Here is a 22,212-nt window from a genome sequence, read left to right on the forward strand (position 1 = left end):
GCATTTAAACTCAAAAGAAACTGCTCCAAAAAGCTAGCGCTAGAAGTTGTTCAAAACAACTAGCGTAATTTGCAGAATTTCATACAACTTGCCACGTCATCGGCAACAACGCAGAATGTGGAAATCCGTACAGCAGTGCCATGTCATCAAGTCAGCGCGATTTACAGAAACTTGCTCCAGAATTCAAGATTTTGATAATTGGGTTTATGCCCCTCAACGGGTGCTCCATGAGTTGGTATTACTAGTGTTTGCTACGTCACTGACTTGTCACATACCCCTCTCTTAAAGTCCTTAATTACACCTGCAAAACAGCTATAGGACATAAACCTTCTTCAGTAGACATTGACTCTATGTACCTATGTACTAGAGTCCACAAGATCGTACATTCACTGAACATGCAACTCACAAATCACACACTTAATTCACACTGAATACTGTGTTTCAATCATTCAGTCTAGTCATCTCAACGTCCAAAAGTCTAGATGCACCTAGATCCCTGTGTAGCTATCTTATCCCTTCGAAACTCTTGATGCGCTCACCACAGTGTCCAGTCATCTTATTCATATGGGATCTTGACGCTAGAAAACCTCCGAACGACACAGACGAGATGTCTAGGGAGCATTTGGTTGTATGCTTGAACCTCCAAGTGACGCAGGCTGTGGTTTGGGGAGCGTTTGGTTGTACGAGTCTTCTGAACTCATGGCCCGAACCTTTTTAGATTATTTATAGGGAAGGTGACGAGGTAGTCGTTGAGTAGCTTCATACTGCAGACCGTTTGTCTCAGGGGAGTGCTCAACGGTGCTGTTTGTTGTGTCTTGTAACATGCATATGTGAGCATTTGTGTTGCATTGTGATGTGCCAACCACTAAATACTCCTTATTGGGTGAGATTTTTCTGGGGAGCCAACAACCTAGAATATTAAGAGCTCCGATTTGGAATGAGACTCCTTAATGGATGATATTTTTTTGGGAAGCCAACGACCGAGGATATCAAGAGCTCCAATCTGGATTGAGAAAACTGATTGTCTCTCCGATTGTCGCTTGAATGTCTCTCAGAAACGACCCTCAAAATTTTTTGAGCTAACTTGAGTTGTTTTGCAGATATGCTGTAATCGCGGACGATTACTTTCTTTCAAGAAGGGGGGATGTCACAAACTGCTAACGTGTCAAGCCACTGAAGAACGGAGCCAACTTGCAGATCTTGGCCGAGAGGCCTAAACCCCAAGAAGCAATAGCAGAAGAAGAAGGAACCCCCCCCCCCCCCCCCCACACACACACACACACACACACGCGCGCGCGAAAAGCGTAGAAGATGATGGTGTGGCAAGCTGTACGGACAGCCCGCAAAACGTGTTGACATGCTAACGTGGCACCTGTACGGATTTTCGCGTTTTATGTTGATGCCGTGGCAATTGTATTGAATTCCGTAAATTATGCTGGGTTGCTTTTGGGACCAGATGCTTTTGAGTTTGAAGCTTTTCATGTAACTGCTTTTCATGGCCAAGGGCCTTTAAATATGAGCCAAGGGCTCATTCTCTGGCACGCTTCTACGTGAAGGTGCAGAGCTTGGAGTACCGGCATTGTACCGAGTTCAAGCAATATAAAGAAATACCGAAAGAGGTGCCAAGGTTTGGGGCTAGTGCTCTCTTGGGGTGGAACTCCACCACTCCCCGTCTCGTGTTGTGTATCTCTTTCAGTTCAGTTGTTATTTGAAGTGCTTAAAGTTGCTTAGTCTATTTTTTTTTGTTGGCACGTGGTGCCCGTCCCCGTGATAGCCCTCCCCTATAGCTCGGTTGAATACATGTGCAATCAAGGGGGCTATCGTGGCAGCGAGGTGCTCACTCTGAATCTGTATGATCTGATGACCGATGGCCTTCTTGACCATCTCTGCTTTGAAGAAAGAAGAGCTCGTGGGTCGAGGTTCAGGTGGTTGTGGAATCGGAGGCTGGCTTGGCACCTCATAGGGTCTTTTGGCATAGTCGTGCCATACCTGTGGATCCTCAATAGTAGTAGTCGAATCATTGTATTTGGGTGGAGGTGGAGGAGGTGATGGCAACGACGGTGGAGGAGACGGTTGCACTGGGTACACTTTAGGAGGTTGAACCATATTCCGGAAAACTCCCTAGATGGGAATTGAAGATTGAGTAGATTGTCGATTAGAAGCCCTTGTGCTTTCTGGTGCCGGAGGAGGAACAATCTGAGGCGATAGAGGTGGCAACGTGTAATTCAAGTACTGTTGAAAGCTCCTTTTAGTGCTAGGCTTCATTATGGATGAGTTTGCCCTTGATCTCCGGAGCCATGACAGAAACTCAGTACGCTGAACTTTGTGTTGATGTATGGTTGTGTGTGTGCGCGTGTGGCGTGTGTTGTGTTTGGGAGCATATGTTAGTACATAGTTTTACACCCACCATTGGGTACTGAAGACGTTAGTGGGGATATGTCTTGGTATTTAGTCAATTCTATGCATGATGGAGCTGATGGTTATTTTGTCTTGAGGGTGACTACCATGGGTCTATAGCTTGCACTTTCCTGTAAGGATGAATCTGGGCTTATCCTGTATTCATCTAGGTATATAAGCTCTTTGCCATGATGTCAAAAGTTGTGACTTAATCTAATCTTTAAACCTTCGTCATTTGTTTAAGACTGCTGCCAATGTAACGTCTTTTGTTAGTCAACTCGTCATGTATTCTCTCAAATGTATGGAACAAATTACAATTTGCTGTTACAACTCTGCTTTTTTGTCTTGGTCGGTAGGTCACGTATCGTGAAAGTCTATCCTAAGGCACATGCTAGAATTTCATTCAAGGTTTGTGTGTTGTACAATCTCCTATTGTGTATAGCTTAGATCAGGATTCAAGGATTTTCTCTTTTGTATTAGTCTGTGTTGTTGCACAAGTTTGGAATCTAAGAATGGAGTCCTTGCACACGACCTTAAAGTCAAGGTGCACGACCTTAAAGTCAAGGTCTTGTTCAAAATTTCATCAAGTAATCCCCCCTCCCCCAAACACGCACACACGCGCGCGCGCGCACACACACACACATACACACACACACACACACACACACACACACACACACACACACCGCCTCAATTGTCGATTTAATTTCCCTCTTTTATTACAAGCAACAAGTAAATAAGGGTACAAGATGTTATCATTAGTTTATTGTTTGTTTGCTCAGCATTGTACTTTACTTGCCTACTTCTTTGTTGACCTCTGCTAATTTTTCTTTTGCAGCTTCTAATATGAATCCAGAACATCTCAATTTATTTCGGTTTTCTGGACAAGTAATAGCATTGGCATTGATGCACAAGGTTCAGGTTAATGTTGTATTTTCCTCAATTTTCTTTAAGCAGTTGGCTGGACTTTCAATGTCTTGGGAGGATGTGAAGGATGCTGACCCTGTCCTGTACCAAAGCTGCAAGAAAATTTTGGAATTAGATCCTGAGCTAGTTGATATGGATATTCTTGGATTGACATTTGTACATGAATTTGAGGAGCTAGGAATGCTGAAAACAGTAGAGCTTTGTGATGGGGGAAAGGATATGGTTGTAGATAGTGGAAACAGGATTCTGTATGTGGAGCTTTTGGTTAAGCATCGCTTTGTTACGTGTGTGCAAAAGCAGGTGAAGTGCTTTTGCCAAGGTTTCTCAGACCTACTTCTAAATGGCAGTGTGCAGCAATTCTTGCAAGCTATGGAGCCAAGTGATTTGGAGTTAATGTTGTTTGGTAAGGATGCAAACATTTGTATGGAAGATTGGAAAGGACACACAGAGTACCATGGCTATGAGAGCTCAGATTGCCACATTATTTGGTTTTGGGAGGTAAAATTTTTCTGCATTCTTTTATTTGTCACCTACGTGTAATTTTCTCTTCCTCGCATTTGTTTATAAATGTGTCTTGATTTTTATTATGTAAGTTCAAAGAAGTTACTGAGCGATTACAGTCTGCTACATCTTGTGATTTGGACACATGTTTGATACTCCACTCAGTTTTAGAAATGATAGAAAATCAGCCTTGTGAAATTTGAGCCTCTGAAACCTGCAAGTTACCTGACAAGGGGGTAAAAACACTGCAACAACTCTGAACTGAACAGAAAACAGCAAACTGTAACTTGAAATTCACTGTAGGAAGGAGACATAGAGTGGCGAAGTTCCACTCTCAGAAGCATACGCCCTCAATTAGGACCCCTTTATTTTATTGGTGAACTGTTGCGGTCACAACTGTTTTGTGTGCATCCGCACACTCTGTGATGCGATCACATGGTCACACACTAAGAACTAGTGGTACCTTGGTCTTTCCTTTATAGGCATTTGGCCCGAAAACCTCCAATAACGACTTGAAAATTATTAATTATTTTTACTGCCCAAAAGCACATAAATCATCTGATATCTTTAATTGACGTCCAGAAGCAGTTCAAAGTCATTTGCTCTCAATAATTGGTACCCAAAAGCACAAATCATCCATGTCAGTCCTATCTGTATGCTCCCACGTGAGCACATGTTTGTACAGTCTTGGGATTGTTCCGGGTCGGCCTCTCATGTGTCCAATCTGGTTTGGTGATGCCATGTCTGTCACCAGCGTGTGACTACTATCTATCCTTTTTGTTGATTTCTTTCCTATTATTTATTTATTTCCACTTTTTGGAAAACGCCCCTCGGGAAATCTAACTGCTCTGCATTGCATAGCTAGTGTGGAACTGTTCAGAGGGAGTCCAGGCCTGAGGGCAAGAGAGCACTAAGGTTGGACAAGGACTGGGGTCATTGACTAGCCAAAGTGGAATCCTTTGCTACAAAGGCTACATTTCAATTTTGGGTGTGGCTGCAGTGTACAAAGGGGGTCAGATGACCTAGAAAGATACAATGGCAGCATCTCCTAAAATTTAGGGAACTTCTATTTTGGGACCTGAAAATGTGTTTGCGTCATTACCTCCGGAATGACAAGGAGAACATTTTCTTACTCTGCCGTGAAGTCAACTAGGCAACCGGTTGGGAGATTTTTAGGCGGCAACCCCGAAACGGGAAAATGCTTGTAAATGCGCCAAGTGGCACATTCTAGTGCACTTTCCTCATGCAAGAGAAGGTGGCGCTGAATTTGAAGCTGGGAGAGGCTCATTTTCAGATTTTGTCACAGGTTAAGAGCTATGGAGTGCTTGCTTTCCCTCCTATGTACAGTGCGGTGCCAGGAGTGATGCCCTGCACACTACGCACTGCCCTCTCTCTCCCCTATGGCAGTATGTTATGCCACTCTAGTGGGCTTTTCATTTGACCAATGTACAGTTGTGTGGGTTCATGCGCGATTGCCGAGGCAAGAGCCTCTTGCACAGGTACTGGATTAGCTAGCGGCTAATCCCCTGCAGGTTCAGGTGAATTCGGAGAGGTTTCACGCCAGAAATCTCGCCCGATTCAAAGGGCAAGTAGCCCTACAGGTGCGGGAACTCGAGGACTTGCTACAGATGCGACCGGCACGCGAAACGGAGCCCGAAACAGTAAATTACATCCTACTGTGTATTTTGCAGGTTTAGGGTTTTGGCCCTAAACGGTCCCTAATACCCCCAGGAGGTTCGAGGATGCGAGGGGACCGCTGTACAGGTGATCTGGCGCATTTTCGGGGCTGAAAACAGAGAATTCAGCGTGCTGTAGATTCTCGCCAGGTTTTGCAAAGTGCCCGTATGCGTCGGGAAAGTCATTCAATGCGTGGGAATACTGACTGTGAAGGTCCTAGTACAGCTATGTTGCCGAAATCGGGCCGGAACAGTTGAAATTCAGCAAAGCTTGTGCAGGGCAGCTTGTAGGGAACCATAACGTTTATTTCCTCTTTTAAACAATAAAAGAAATACCGAAAGGGGTGCCTAAGTTAGGGGCCAATCTGGTGTCGGTCTTCTCATACAGGTGCATTCTAGCAGCCTGTATCCCTTTCCCCCGTGTTGTGTCTTGAAAGTACAGGTAGAATAGACGACTAATAATGGGTGAAAGCTAAATCAAGGTTTGAAGTAAAGTCTACCGTCCTTTTTGGATTGAACAGGCCGGTTTCATGGTTCCATCGACGGGATTAAATCACTTTTTCCCATAGAAGTGAGCCTTGGTCAGGTTGGGCTTGAAGACACATGCGATCATAGACCAGACACAGGGAATTGCAATTATGGCTGTCAGACCAGATGATGTGACTGAAGAGGTTTCCTCTTCACAGGGTCAGCAGACACATGAAGTGGGTGAGTCTTCAAGACCACCACAGACGGATGATGATATATTCGGGACCCAGTTGGCTACTGCTGTGGTTATGTTCACACAAGTAATGCAGAACCCGAGGTTTTTAGGTTTTTAGCCTTTCTGCAACCTTCTCTTCCGTCTCAGCAAGTTGGGTCACTGGATCATATTCAAAAGCCTGTTAAGGCTCGAGCACAGGTGATTCATACTGCACAGTCAATGGAAACACCTGTACACTTGACGGAGAACATGCAGTCTCCACAACCTGTGCCTAAGGTGCAAGAACAGGTGGCTGAGATGCTAGTCTTTCAAGCTGTACCAGTTCAGCCAGCCACTTTTCAGCAGCCTATAGCTGGTTCTAATGGGAAGGGAAGCAACCTACAGGCTATGCAACAGGTCTTCCCAGCATCTTCAGTACACCCTGGCTATTTTGGAGGTGGATCGGTGTTCCAGAGCATGGCTGGTCATGCACCTGGAAATCAGTATTACACGCCAAGAATAGTGTTCGGGGGTGCTCAAACAATGATGCCTAACCCCATGTATGGTGTCACAGGCATGCTACCAGGGTTTCAAAGCACTCAGGGCCAATTTGGGATGCCACAGACAAATTTTGGTATGGCTGGAATTACAAATCAGCAGCCAAATATGGCATTTCCAAGTCAACTTAACTGCGGTCAGGGAACACAAATGAACCCTAATAGTGTTCCCATGTTTCAGTCACTTCCATATGACAATTTAACGCCGCTGGAGAGGCCAACTCCGTACAAAGAAGGTGGCAAAGGTGTGACATTCACGACCTTTACAGGGTTTGATGACAGGAAGAAGGCTCTCTCATTCCTCCAGCAGTTTGACAAGCCCTATGCAGGAGGAAACTTTACATAGGCTTCAAAGGTCCGCAAGGCAGCCACTTTCTTGACAGGGAATGTGGGACAATGGTGGACAACTTTATTGCTGCAAGGGCAAGCTCCGTCCACATGGATTTACTTCAAGCAGATTTTGCAGCAGCATGGTTATCTGATGACTTTGAAGCAGATGTCATGACAGAATGGCACCAGCTTAATGCTGCCACTTGCAAGAATCTGGATGACTACAATCGAAAGTTTTGGAAAGCTCTACTTCCAGTAACTTCCTATAGGTTTGTGCCATTGACAAAACAGATTGAAAAATGCTGTTGTGGCCTATCCAAAGGATTGAGAAAGTACTGCACGAAGACCAAAGTCACTACTTTGACGCAGCTCATCGAGGTAGCAAACACTGGCAATGGTTTGCTCAAGGGAGAAGATTGTGAATTCAATACTGGCGTCAAGGAAGGATCAGCCAAGAAAAATTAAGTGACTCAGGAGCCGGCCAACGCAGGGAAAGACAAAGCTACAGCTGAATCAGAAAAGGGACCAGCGAAGAAATGGAAAAGACGTTTCTCTCGCAAGTCGGAAGAACAAAAGAAGGTCCTGAGGTCAGAGAACAAATGCTTCATCTGCGAGCAGCCTGGCCACATTGCTTACAATTGTCCTACAAAGAAAAGGCCAGCTGATTCTGAAGACAAGACAAGAAAGGAAAGAAGTCCATTTTTGTTCTAGTGCCAGATATGGTGGGAGACAAGCCAAATTCAGATGCAAGTGAGCTTTGCAGAGCATGGGGAAAGGTCAGGGATCAAACAGTGCTTATCTTCTTTGATCCAGGTGCCAAAGCCAATTTTATTTCCCCAGAATTGGCTTCAAAGTTGGGAATCAGACCTGAAGAGATGGGGTATACAGTAGAGGCAGGTTTGGCATGTCCTGGCCATACAGAGGCTGTGACACCCATCATTGGAAAGTTGCGCCTACATATCCAGTCCTATGTAGATGCTGAGGAATTTTACATCATGCCACTGGACGGATGTGATGTGTTGTTAGGTATTCCTTGGTTATTTCGTGTACAGGGAATCATGGATGCCTACAACAAAAAGATCACTGTACAGAGCAGGGGAAAGACTCACATTCTGGATGTAAAGCTTAAAGGGGAGTCTATTCCCACTGTATCAGCTTCTGCTGTTACTTCTGTAATGAAAAAGCATCTTTCTGCGTACTTGGTTTTTGCACGTGAAGTGTCAGATTGTGATGAATCAAATTTATCTGTGCTAGATAAAGAAAGGTCAATGTTTTTACAACAGTATAGTGACTGTTTTTCCGATTCATTACCGTCTCAATTACCGCCAGAGAGACCCGAGGACCATGCGATAGATTTGGTGCCAGGCAGTAGCCCACCAAATAAGCCTCCGTACAGGGTTAGTGCGGCTCAGCAGAAAGAGATAATGGGCTAAGTACAGGAGCTGTTAGAAAAGAGGCTGATTCAGCCCAGTTCATCTCCATTCTGTTCTCCAGTGTTGTTGGTGCAGAAAAAGGATGGCTCATGACGTATGTGCATCGACTACCGTGCACTGAACAAGAATACCATCAAGAATAGGTTCCCTATACCTAGAATTGATGATATTCTGGACAATTTAGAAGCAGCAGCTATGTTTAGCAGGATAGATCTAAAAAGTGGGTACCATCAGATCCGCATTAGATCAGAGGATGTGCACAAGACTGCTTTTAGAACAACGTTTGGCCTTTACGAATTTTTAGTGATGCCCTTTGGTCTCACAAATGCTCCTGCTACGTTCAATAGGATGATGGACATAATTTTCTGTCCACACCAGCAGTTTGTTGGTACATTCTTTGATGACATGATAGTCTACTCAAAGAATGAAGAGGAGCATAGGCATCACTTGGCCATTGTGTTCAAAGAGCTACGCAGTCATAGGTTGCTCATCAATGCAAAGAAAAGTGAATTTTTTCTGGAAGAGATCCACTTTCTGGGACACATTGTCTCAAAGGATGGTGTCAGAATGAATCTTGCTAAAGTTGAAGTGATCAAGTCATGGCCAGATTTGAAGACGGTGCACGATGTCCGAAGTTTCTTGGGACTATACTCCTATTACAGAAGGTTTATCCGAAATTTCGCTGAGATTGCTTCACCTTTACATGCTCTTCAAAAGAAGGCAGTCACCTTTAGATGGACATAGAAAGAGATTTCAGCTTTTAATCTCTTAAAGGAAAAGATGACTTCAGATCCAGTCATTGTGTTGCTAGATCTTAGGAAGTCATTTGTGGTCCAGTGTGACGCCTGTGGTAGTAGCATTGGTGCAGTGCTAATGCAAGATGGTAGGGTAGTAGCCTATGAGAGTAGAATCTTGCAAGGGCCAGAGATGACCATGCAGGTCTATGAGAAAGAGTTACTGGCTGTGATTCATGCGCTCTTAAATTGGAAACACTACCTGCTAGGTGCAGACTTTGTTGTCCAAACGGACCATCAGACCTTGCGATACTTCTTGACACAGGCAAAGTTATCTGAGAAGCATATGCGATGGGCAAATATCTTGTCCATGTTCCACTTTCAGATTGTGCATGTGGAAGGCAAGAAGAACGTTGTGGCTGATGCCTTGTCAAGGAAGCCACAAATTTCAGTTGTGTCAATTCCTTATCATCATGAACTTGATGATATGAGAGAACAGTATGCAAATGATGAAGATTTTGCAAGGGTCTTCGAGCAGCTAATGGATGGACAATGTCATAAACACTATCTTCTCAAAGATGGGTTCATGATGATGCATGGCAGATTGTGTGTCACAAAGCCATTGCGACGCAAAGTTATGGAAGAGAGTCATGTCCCACCGTATGCAGGGCATCGTGGTATCGATGCTACATTTAAAGCGGTTGAGACATTCTTCTACTGGCCTACATTGAGAAGGGATGTGGATGCCTTTGTGCGAGAATGCCTAATTTGCCAGAAGGTCAAGTTTGACAGGCAAAAGGCACCAGGGTTATTGCAACCACTACCTATTCCAGATAAACCATGGGAAAGTATTGCTATGGATTTTATCTTTGATCTTCCGAGAACGCAGACAGGAAACGATGGTATGGCCCATCATTTGCAGATTTAGCAAACAGACTCATTTTATTCCTGTCAGGAAGAAGATAAAGCCAGATCAGATGGCACGCTTGTTTATGAGCAATATATTCAAGTATCATGGCATCCCACAGTCGATTGTTAGCGACCGTGATCCACGCAGGACAAGTTTGTTCTGGAGAGGCTTGTTTGAGAATATGGGCACAACGCTCAAATTCTCTTCGTCATTTCATCCTCAAACAGATGGGCAGTCAGAAGAGGCAAATTCTACTGTCCTAGATCTGCTGAAGTGCTATGTGTCAGAGCATAAAGGAAAGTGGGAGCAATATTTGCCATTGGTGGAGTATGCATACAATAATATAGTGCATTCATCCACTGGCAAGGCACCTTTTGAGATAGTTGAAGGTGGCAATAAAGTTCCCCCCATACTGCATACAAAGGACAAGATATTTGAAGCAGATAAGTATGTTCAGGACATGGATGAAATGTACAAGAGGGTCAAAGTGGCCTTAGAAAAGACTCCGGCAAAGCAAAAGAAAGCAGCTGATCGTCACCGTCGTGAAGTGGTATATTCACTTGGTAATTGGGTGCTTTTATGCTTTGAAAAGGCAAGGTTAAAGAAGATGAAGGGCAAGGAAAGACTGTTTCCAAAGCTCATCATGCGTTACTATGGGCCTTTTCAAGTGTGCGACATAATCAGTGATGTTGCATATAGGCTGAAATTGCCTGACAGTTGGAAGATTCACAATACGTTTCATGTGAGTCTTCTCAGACCCTATGTGGGTGATGTGCCAGAAGATATGCTAGCTGAAGATCAGCCAGAAGTCGAGGAACTTGACGAGATCTTGGTCCCGGAACAGATTTTGGCACATAAGGAAAGAAAAGTGAAAGGCAAGGTTGCTAGGCGTTACTTGGTAAAGTTCAGAAACTATCCACCAATGGATGCTAAGTGGATGGAAGAAGGTGAACTTGCAGAGTCACCAACTGTGTTATCACTTTACCTTGAAGCCTTCGATTTGCAACCTACATTGACCTATTGAGTTTCAAAGCTACATGGATTGTCAGTGTGACAATGGCTTTTGAAACAAATGATGTACATGGTATTTAAAGTGAGCTCAAATGAAATACCTGTTACATGAATGTTAGAGCTGTACAGATTGTCAGTTTGGCAATTGCTCTTATGGAATGTCCAAAAGATGGTTAGTGCTATAGAAGTGAGTATTTCTTGTCAGTTTGTCAAGGATACAGTAATTGCTTCTATTAAAGGGTACATGTGTAACTGTATTCTTAAACTGTCGGTTTGGGTATGCTCGAAAGTGTTACTGGGCCCAACGTGTACTATAAGACAGTGGCAAAATATTTGGCTACCATTTTGTCATTGGAAAGTTAGTGACTCAAAGCAATGGCAGAGTGCGAAGCTACCACTATGTCATTGGAACAGGGTTCACACGCAGGCAATACATGTGTCGACGAGGTGTTGAATACACCAGGGTTGACAATGAGCATGTATGTGTCGTACATGTGTTGACAGGTGTTGAATACATCAGTGTTGAGTGTGAGCATGTACGACATAGATGCAAACGAGGACGTTTGAGATTTCAAGAGGGGGGTATGTCACCAGCGTGTGACTACTATCTATCCTTTTTTATGATTTCTTTCCTATTATTTATTTATTTCCACTTTTTGAAAAACGCCCCTCGGGAAATCTAACTGCCCTGCATTGCATAGCTAGTGTGGAACTGTTCAGAGGGAGTCCAGGCCTGAGGGCAAGAGAGCACTAAGGTTGGACAAGGACTATGGTTAGCCAAGTGGGGTCATTGACTAGCCAAAGTGGAATCCTTTGCTACAGAGGCTACATTTCAGTTTTGGGTGTGGCTGCAGTGTACCAAGGGGGTCAGATGACCTAGAAAGATACAATGGCAGCATCTCCTAAAATTTAGGGAACTGCTATTTTGAGACCTGAAAATGTGTTTGCGTCATTACCTCCGGAATGACAAGGAGAACATTTTCTTACTCTGCCGTGAAGTGAACTGGGCAACCGGTTGGGAGATTTTTAGGCGGCAACCCCGAAACGGGAAAATGCTTGTAAATGCGCCAAGTGGCACATTCTAGTGCACTTTCCTCATGCAAGAGAAGGTGGCGCTGAATTTGAAGCTGGGAGAGGCTCATTTTCAGATTTTGTCACAGGTTAAGAGCTATGGAGTGCTTGCTTTCCCTCCTATGTACAGTGCGGTGCCAGGAGTGATGCCCTGCACGCTACGCACTGCCCTCTCTCTCCCCTATGGCAGTATGTTATGCCCCTCTAGTGGGCTTTTCATTTGACCAATGTACAGTTGTGTGGGTTCATGCGTGATTGCCGAGGCAAGAGCCTCTTGCACAGGTACTGGATCAGCTAGCGGCTAATCCCCCGCAGGTACATGTGAATTCGGAGAGGTTTCACGCCAGAAATCTCGTCTGATTCAAAGGGCAAGTAGCCCTACAGGTGCGGGAACTCGAGGACTTGCTACGGATGCGACCGGCACGCGAAACGGAGCCCGAAACAGTAAATTACATCCTATTGTGTATTTTGCAGGTTTAGGGTTTTGGCCCTAAACGGTCCCTAATACCCCCAGGAGGTTCGAGGATGCGAGGGGACCGCTGTACAGGTGATCTGGCGCATTTTCGGGGCTGAAAACAGAGAATTCAGCGTGCTGCAGATTCTCGCCAGGTTTTGCAAAGTGCCCGTATGCGTCGGGAAAGTCATTCAATGCGTGGGAATACTGACTGTGAAGGGTCCTAGTATAGTTATGCTGCCGAAATTGGGCCGGAACAGTTGAAATTCAGCAAAGCTTGTGCGGGGCAGCTTGTAGGGAACCACAGCGTTTATTCCCTCTTTTAAACAATAAAGAAATACCGAAAGGGTCGCCTAAGTTAGGGACCAATCTGGTGTCGGTCTTCTCATACAGGTGCATTCTAGCAGCCTGTATCCCTTTCCCCCGTGTTGTGTCTTGAAAGTACAGGTAGAATAGACGACTAATAATGGGTGAAAGCTAAATCAAGGTTTGAAGTAAAGTCTACCGCCCTTTTTGGATTGAATAGGCCGGTTTCAATGTCTCTACTCTGTGGCATTCCAAAAAATCCACCTCGCCCCCACCCCCCCCCCGCCCCCCCTATCTGGGGTGCCCCCGTGAAAAAGGCCTTTAAAAGGAATTGCAAGGGCCTCTCTCCCTCACGTTTGCTTGGGAGCATTGAGCAGAGAGAGAGGGCCCTTGGACATTGTACTTTACCAAGCATTAATATAAAAAGAAGTATCAAAAGGGGCGCCAAACTTTACGCCGGGCTGTGTCGTCTCTCTTAGTTGTGATTAAGTTTATGAAGTTGTTTTTAGTTTCTCTCACGTGTTGTGCCAGATTCTCGACTTGGGATGTCCAAGTTAGGTACAACCACTATATGGATTTCCGTGATTTGCGCTACTGATTTTGACAGTTTTTGTATAAGGCATTTGGGTGTAAGTGCTTTTGGATCAGATGCTTTTGGGCTCTGGTTTTGGGCATCCCTTGTAAGTTTATCAGTGTTGTCACTAACTGTTGACGTTTCAAGCCATTGAAGACCCGGCGGATTGGGGTTTCCCAGACCCAACCCTAGCTGACCTACAGATCTCGGCCGAGGGGCCTAAACCCAACTTACAAAGTCTTGCCGAGTGGCCTAATTTTTAAAAGAAGTTCCCACCAACTTATGGGACCCCGTCTAATGGGGGCCCAAGTGCCTAGGGGCTTAAAATAAAGTAGGACCCACACATACACACAAAAAAACCCTGTGTAGCTGTTTGATGACGTGGCTGGTCTGTACGGATGCCCCTGCGTTTTACGTTGACAGGCTGTACGGACACGGTGAATCGCGTTGATAGCCATTGACTTGGCAATGTACGGATTTCCTGCTTGTTGGCTGATTTCGACTGAGCTTTTGGAGGCCAGTTGCTTTTAGAATCAATGCTTTTCATTGTACTGCTTTTAGATGGCCTAAGGGGCTTTTAAATACAAGTTATGGGCTTGTTCTTTGGCACTCTACCGTGTGTAAGTGCAGAGCAGAGCCACTATTGATGTATTGGGTTGAAGCAATATAAAGAAATACCGAAAGGGGCGCCAGGGTTTGGGGCGAGTGCTCTCTTGGGATGGAACTCCGCCACTCCTTGTCTCGTGTGTCGTATACTCTCTCTCTCTCTCAATTCAATTGTTTTGAAGTACTAAAAGTTGTTTTATCTGTTTTTTGCCGTTGGCACGTGGTGCCCTTCCGTTATAGTGGTATTAGAGCTCTAGTTATGCGCTTTTCTAAAAGCACACCGGTCCTAGCCAAAACAGACGGAGCACAATGGCGTTCATGGATTCGGCAAAGTACATGCAGTTTCTTCTCGACGAGATTTGCAACATACTTTCGTAGCATCCTCAGCAAAATCTTCCGATACTGGAGGGTTTTCAACAGTTTCTGACTATATGCTACCCCCTCTGATGCCCCAGGTGGTACCTCCTCCTCCGGCACCAAAAAGTACGAGAGCTTCTAATCGGCCACCTTCCTAGCCGTCTGTTCCGATCGGGGGAGTGTTCAAGAATATGGGGCAGCCGTTTGACCCTGATTGAGTGTAACCGCCTTTGCCACTGGCATTGCCACCGCTTCCTCCACCACCACCGCCACTAGGGTACAATGGTTGGAGCCTGTATGAATATCCTTATTATTGTACCCAAGGTATGCACCTAACCAGCTGAAGGATATCAAAGATGGAAGCACGACACTAAAATTTTTCACTTTTTCTGGGGTGAAATATTGAAAGAAAGCATTGCAGTTCCTATAGCAATTCGACAACATCTATGCTTTGGGGAACTATACAGAAGAATCCAAGATTTCTTGAGCAATGGGATTTCTTAAAGATCATGCTATGCAATGGTGGAGTTCAATCGTGACACAACCGCATGCTCCAAGGACATGGCAAGCTTTTAAGACAAATTTTGCACGTAGTTACATGACTTCCCTCTTTGAAGTCCAGATCTTATTAGAATGGGCAACTTGAAAATTCTTGCGACAGAGACCATGGATGACTATAACCAACTGTTTCTCGACCTCTACCTTCGGGTGTCTTTCTTTAAGTTCATTCCCTTGGAGGACCATTGTGAGCGATACACCATCACGATACACCATCGGACTGCCATCACCGTTGTGGTAATATTATATGTCCAAGCAAGTTTCAACCATGCAAGAGCCTATGGACCACGCCGCGGTCGGCTACAAACTTATGAAAGGAAAGCTGGCGTTCACCATAGAAGCAATTGCGGCAAGCAATTAGAATTCCCGGCAACAACGAACCAATCTGCGGGAATTGTGTGACAGTCAACCTCAAAGGCCTCGTCTGACATAGCGTCAACGAGAAACCCTCTTACAAGAAGGCCGATACTTCGAATGTTTTCAAATAGGGTATACATTCAATACATGTCCTCAACGAGCCTGGACGTCTATAGAGCAACCTTCCCCTCCGACGTCAGAAAGATGCCTAGGGCCACCTTCGCCTAAGAGAGCTCGATCCACTATTGGACTAGTACTTGATATTTGTGGCTTAAATCCAGAGAGAATTGTGCAAAGCATATGACAAAATCAACGGCTTGAAAGCGTGATTTTCTTTGATCCTGGAGCTACCGAAAATTTCATCCACCTAGAATTCCTGAAGCAAATGGACTTTGATTATGATTCACAAGGACGCGAAATTGAAGCCGAGTTAGCTATGGACAAACTCACAAAATGGTCCCGCTAATTGGGGCTCTTTAAGTGACTATACATGGATACCATGGAAAAGCCGATTTCCACATCATTAAGTTGGGCAATTGCGACGTTCTCTTGGGCATGCCTTAGCACAACAAGAATGATGTGACACTCCAAATCCAGAACCGCACCATTATCTTGATGGAGAAGGACAAGAAAGTTGTCCTCAAAGTTCGGCTCTCCGAAAAAAAACCTGAATGAATTTTCTTGATGTTTTGTATTCAGATACTTTTAAACTTTGTCTGAGAAAGTACTGTTTGAAATTTGTTTGAAATGGATTGAAACTGTTTTAAACCTTTCTTGGTGCCAATTTGATTTGTTTGATTCAGGTTTCAAATACTGGTTTCAATGATTGGTGATTCACTCCCAGATGGAGTAGTGAGAAATGTTGTTTGATAATATCTGAACCTCGGAATGACGTAGGCAAGATATCTAGGGAGCGTTTTGTTGTACGTTGGAAAGCCTCTGAACGACGCAGACGGGATTAGGGGAGCGTTTAGTTGCATGCTTGAAACCTCCAAGCGATGCAGGTTGCGGTCTGGGGAGTGTTTGATTGTTTCAGTCCTCTTAACTCATGGCACGTAACTTTTTAGGTTATTTGTGGGGGGAGTGATGAGGTAGTCATTGAGTAGCTTCATACCGCAAACCGTTTGTCTCAGTGGAGTGCATAGAGGCGGCGTTCGTTATGTCTTGTGACATGTATATGTGAGCATTTGTGTTGCATTGTGATGTGCCAGCCACTGAATATTCCTAATTGGGTGAGATTGCCTGGGTATGTAATTTTCGTGCATCAAGACACCGTTATAGATCAGTGTCTGGGTGTGATAGCTAATTTTACTACGTTAGAATATCAAGAGCTCCGATCTGGAATGAGAAAATTGATTGTCCCCCGCAATGTCCCTCGAAATGACCCTCAGAAGTTATAGAGCTAACTTCAATTGTTTTTGCAGATATATTGTAATCGCTGACGATTACTCTTCTTTCAAGAAGGGGGGATGTCACAAATTGTTGACGTGTCAAGCCAGTGGCATAGTCTTGGAGAGAGTCGGACCTGCCTGATCATACCGATCTGCCTAGAGGCTCACAAAGTGCCTGGCTAGATCCTAAGCTATACTAACTAAGACTAACGTTGACCTGTAGCAGTAGCTTGTCCACGTGGCTCAAGTGCACTGCGCACGTCACTTTATATAAGGTTGCCTTGAGGTGGGAACTGCAGTATAGAGGGGTTGCAACATTGCTTCTGCTGCTCAACAAAATGCCAAGACAGATCTGTCACTAAATTTCTCTTTTGGTCCACTAAGCCGATTTTCTCTCTTTAGAATTGGCCATTCTAGTGAGAGAAAATAAAAAGAAAGTAAAAGGGCTAATAATGTAAAATGGGTAGTACAATGTATTCTAGGACTGAGAGTTCCATAAGGTAAATGCATTTTATAAAAGTGGCAACAGATTTCGATAAGGATTCAACTGGTATTTTACGAGACGAAAATGGGATACTTAGGAGTCCAAAAGAGTCAGAAATGGATTCGATAAGCCTTTGAAAGTAAGCAGTATGGCTTACCAAAAGGTGGGAATGGGAGCCAAGGTGTTATTGTCCACACATGCAAAGCTAAAGGTATGGAGATAAGGGACATGGTGCAAGAGAGAAGGTAAAAAGAGTAGTTTTAAAAATAGAAAACTGCTAAAGGCCTAGTTTGATTATTTTCAAAATAACTTAAAAAAGAAGACGTTTCTTAAAAATTGGGATGACTTGGTGGAAATGGCGAGATGAACAACTTTTCATGTTTAGCGTTTTTTAATTTGAGGACCGCAAAAGGGAGATTTTATTGTTTTCTTGTGGGATTGCACTAGAGAGAGTAGGGGTCTTATGTCTTCCTGGCTCTTGAAGCTTCATGCAGTCCTCAATCTAAAGAAAGGTCGCCATGCTCTTCTCAAGGTTAATCCTCTCTCTCTCTCTCTCTCGTCTCCATGGCTAAGTATATTGCTTATGCTAATTAGCAATAGAACAGGTTATTATTTCTTATTCCTCTTTTGCAACCTGAGTTCTTACTTGATCTCTGTAGATCTCATCACCCACGAGGTGTTTAAGGCCTTGAGATTGAGTCCTACCTGAGTCAATTGCAGATCTAGTCTATTCACAAGATGCTGTCGAATTTTAGAGTCTCCGTTCGATTAGCGGGAATTGTGATTAGCATCGTAAGTAATCAAATGCTCCTTAATTGAAGAAAACAGTCAATACAAAGTCCTTTCCGGGGGGGGGGGAGGTCGCTTCCAAAAAGTCCGGCCCTCAACTAGTGTCGAATTCTCTCTCTCTCTGTAATTTTGTTTTAGTTCATGTATGCATGCGTGATTGAATCTTGATGAAATTATGCATGTCTTTGCAAATGTTATACTACAACGTGCTTAAGCCTTAGGTATGCACAAAGTGATTGATCTACAAATTAATCTCCATATTTCCGTTGTTATATTTCCAATATTGTGAGAAGATTTGGGAAAACGCCAGAGAGGGAGCAAAAGTGCCAGGAATCATTTTCTTGGTTGACTGTCTTTGCCTACCCAATGAGGGTGCCTCACAAAGGGTTCTGCAAATCTGTGTCCAAGAGAGAGCCCCCCACTCCCTATATAAAAATGCCTGACCAACACCTCTAGCCCACGACCTATAAAAATAGGGGCAAATAATAGGAAAAGAGGAGAAAGGGCAAGAAGCCGTTAGGGCTCAGGGGAAAAAGTGCTAAGGCTGGGGAGAAATACTCCCAGCCTGTAGGGGAAAATCCCGACATGATCACTCTGGTGGGGCACAACCTCAACACAGCCCTCACTCCCTACTACCTGTCCCCGAGAGATACCCGGATCGACTAGACGAATCTAGAGGGATGCCTAAGGTATTAAGGAGAAGATCTTTTCTCAAGGACTTACCGTGAAGTCGTCCCGCTCCAATGATATAGTCCAAACTTCTAGGAGCCTTCTGGCCATTTTCAAATAGAATTCTAAAATATCCCTCTCTGAACATGTCAAATCAAGTAGCTCACTACATGAATCATCTTTCACTTGCACTTGTTGCTCACGTCACGAGACGTTTTGTATCCATGCCTAATATGTACCTTGTTCATAAAGTATTCACAAACCATCCAACTCTTCTACTTGCACAAATCAAAGTCTGAATCCTTCCAAAACCTTCGTCAACTGAAAAGAAAGTTACAAGAGATTGTGCAAATTTTTGAAACCATGTCTTTGTTTGCACCTATTCTGGTCGTGCCTTACCTTCTTGGCTTTTCTTTCTTCAGCAGTCTTGTCTTCCTCCTAGGAGGGACACCATGTCGGAAGTATGCCCTTGTTCCTCACAAGTGAAACGCTTCCCTTGCTTGAACCATTCCTCTCTCTCTCTCTCTCTCTCTCTCTCTCTCTCTCTCTCTCTCTCTCTCTCTCTCTCTCTCTCTCTCTCTCTCGACTTTGTATCAGATACACCGCATTGTAACTTTCTGGTCTCATACGTCACTTTGGCCTTTTGAAGACGTTAATATAACATTTCATTTCATTTCTCCAGAAAGTTTGGTCTTCTTTTGTGTCTGATTGGATGTTGGATGCCATCTGGGAACATACTTGGTATCATACCATACATAGTTCCCTGTGGATATCTCTGAAAACCTGGGATCATGCCACATCTATTGAAAACACCTCATCAAAATTCAAATCCATGTTGTTTAAAAACAAATTGGAAAGGATTTATTTGTGCAACTTCTCTACTAGATGATATTTTCTGTCAAAAAATAGAAGCGGAACTGAATTTTGATACTAAAGAATACAGAAAAAGCTTTTAGAAGCCAGAATGGATGGGAAGAGAGAATTAAACTAACGTAAAAACTTATCGGTTAGGCATGGATGCGATGCTGACATGCAGAAAAACGCTTGCTTTCTTGGAAAGCAATTGTAGAGAAACTTGCTTTTTCAGAAAGCAACTGCTTGTCGGAAAGGCTTTTTGAGAACCCATCTTCATTCATCTACCTGGTCCTTAGTCCATATTCCACTAAGACCGTGAAGCCTTTCTGTACTAGTGATCCATCCTGTGACGTATCAGAAATGGCCATTCCGGATGGTTGGAAATTGTACAGAAATAGCCTGTTTAGCAACATCCCTTGGCTCATCCATTGAGCTTTTAAAGGGGGCTTAAACTTTGCCCAAACCTTACGGGTTACTGTACCATTCTTTAGTTGGGGATCTTGATGGTGATCAATCTGCTTTCTGTTTTTTGTTTGTATTGCTGTCTTTTGTTGTCCGTGCCTTTTGCTGCTTGTGTGTGTTCTTGTGGGGTCCTTGATGGCGTCTGCTTTCTGCTCTCTGGAGTCTTCATCAAGACTGGATGTCATTTGGCTGGCCCCATCATTTTCCGTGTTTGTCTTTGGTTGCTGTGTGTGTGTTCTTGCGGGATCCTTCATGGTGTCTGCTTTCTACTCTTTCGAGTCTCTATCACGTCTTCTGCGACTGGATATTGTCAATACTATGCATGATGGAGCTGATGATTATATTGTATTGTGGGTGACTACCATGGGTCTATACCTTGCAATTTCCCTTCGGGTGAATTTGGGCTTATCTTGGATTCATTTTTAGTTGTATAGCGGACATGCAGACTTCACATTTGTGAAGTTTTCAACCGAGTTACAACCAGTTGTTATTGTGCTAATTCTTTCTATCTTTTTTGGTGCGTATGCCCTATCCACTACCTCACTTTTGTGCTAATTTTTTCAAATTAATGTTTCTTTTTAGTGCTAGGCTTCATTATGGCCGAGTCTGCCCTTGATCTCCAGAGTATAACGGAAACTCAGTACGCTGAACTTCGCGTTGATGTATGCTCATGTGCGTGTGGTGTGTTGTGTTTGGGAGCATATATTAGTACCTAGTTCTACACCCACTATTGGGCACTGGCAACGTTAGTGGAGATGTCGTGGTATTTAGTCAATACTGTACATGATGGAGCTGATGGTTATATTGTCTTGTGGGTGACTACCATGCATACCTTGCACTTTTCTTTTAAGGGTGAATTTGGGCTTATCCTGGATTCATCTAGGTATATCTTCTGCAGATGTCATTCAGCTGGCCCAAGAGTCTTTTATTGTCTCCTTGGCACCTTATGGGCATTGTGAGGGTTTTTTTTCAAGTTATATATACATAGAGAGAGAGAGAGAGAGAGAGAGAGAGAGAGAGAGAGAGAGAGAGAGAGAGAGAGAGAGAGAGAGAGAGGTCTTTGCGACTTTTGACTGCAAGGTGTCATCTAGCCCCTGCCTCTTTGGGAATGTATCCATTCTCGTGTCATTTGGCACTCTTTTGTATTGATGTTATTTGGATGAATTGCAAAGTTGCCTCGTCTCAAAATTGTATCACTGAACTGCAGGCAGTCACCAGCATGAATGTGGAACAGCGTAGACGACTACTTTTCTTCTCAAGCTCTATTGCCCATCTTCCAGCTGAAGGTTTTGAGGGCCTTCCCTCAAAATTTCACATACATAGAGCGCACACCGACATAACATGGTTGCCCACTGCACACACTTGTTTTTTCCAGCTTGTTCTTCCACCTTATCCAACCTACGAATTGATGCATGCGAAATTGTATGCAGTTGTTGAAGGGCATATTTACGAAGGTTTTGGGTTTGCGTAATGTAAGGTGTAAAGGTGAGCTCATTCTGGCATTTTAACCCATCTGTAGATTTACTCAATGTAGGGCTGGATATGTATTATGCCTAGTTTTTGCAAGGTTTGCAACCTCTGTAAGATATTCGCTATATAATTCAGAGAATGATGTCAATGTGAAGGATTTCAAAACTGTCTTATTAGATTGAATCCCTTTGGATACAAGTACAGAGAGGAAATTGACCGAAGATATGTATGAAAATTGATAATGGCCAATGTGATGAGTTAAATTTATAAATAACGGAAGAGGTCTGGATTGGCATAGAAACTTGTAGGAACTAATGCACACCTCTCTTAGATCCAAATTAGATGTCTGTAGTTGCCGCAATGGAGATTCTGAAAGCCTAATTTACTGTGCACCAAATGCTCTCTCTCTCTCTCTCTCTCTCTCTCTCTCTCTCTCTCTCTGTGTGTCATTTTTGCTTACTTTGACCAGGCTCTTAATAGCTGAATTGAAGAACATGGGAGCATGTTACTTGCTTGGGAGTTGATTTGTGGCACGGTAAGTTAACTCATACTACTGTTGTGAAGGAGCATGGTGAGTACTTAAACACTCGATCATTTTTTAGTAAAAACAAACGAGGAAGATTAGGCTGACATTGCTTGTTATAATGACTT

General features: G+C 43.9%; 1 protein-coding gene across 2 annotated transcripts in view; it reads left to right on the top strand.

Moving 5' to 3' along the window:
* LOC147458555 (E3 ubiquitin-protein ligase UPL5-like) overlaps positions 1-21,782 on the top strand; it is a 46,038-nt gene extending 24,256 nt beyond the window's left edge. Inside the window, exons 2-4 of one of the 2 annotated variants that reach the window (XM_086513208.1) lie at positions 3,236-3,822; positions 21,299-21,435; positions 21,522-21,782. In XM_086513208.1, coding sequence (XP_086369334.1) covers positions 3,236-3,822; positions 21,299-21,435; positions 21,522-21,528 — 731 coding nt within the window. In that variant the 3' untranslated portion in view covers positions 21,529-21,782. Of the gene's footprint in view, positions 1-3,235; positions 3,823-21,298 lie in introns of both variants that reach the window. The other variant, XM_086513209.1, reaches the window with a different exon arrangement.
* Positions 21,783-22,212: the final 430 nt, after the last annotated feature.

The sequence above is a fragment of the Adiantum capillus-veneris genome, chromosome 5 (assembly GCF_014529385.1).
Source record: "Adiantum capillus-veneris isolate H3 chromosome 5, ASM1452938v2, whole genome shotgun sequence".
Taxonomy (NCBI): domain Eukaryota; kingdom Viridiplantae; phylum Streptophyta; class Polypodiopsida; order Polypodiales; family Pteridaceae; genus Adiantum; species Adiantum capillus-veneris.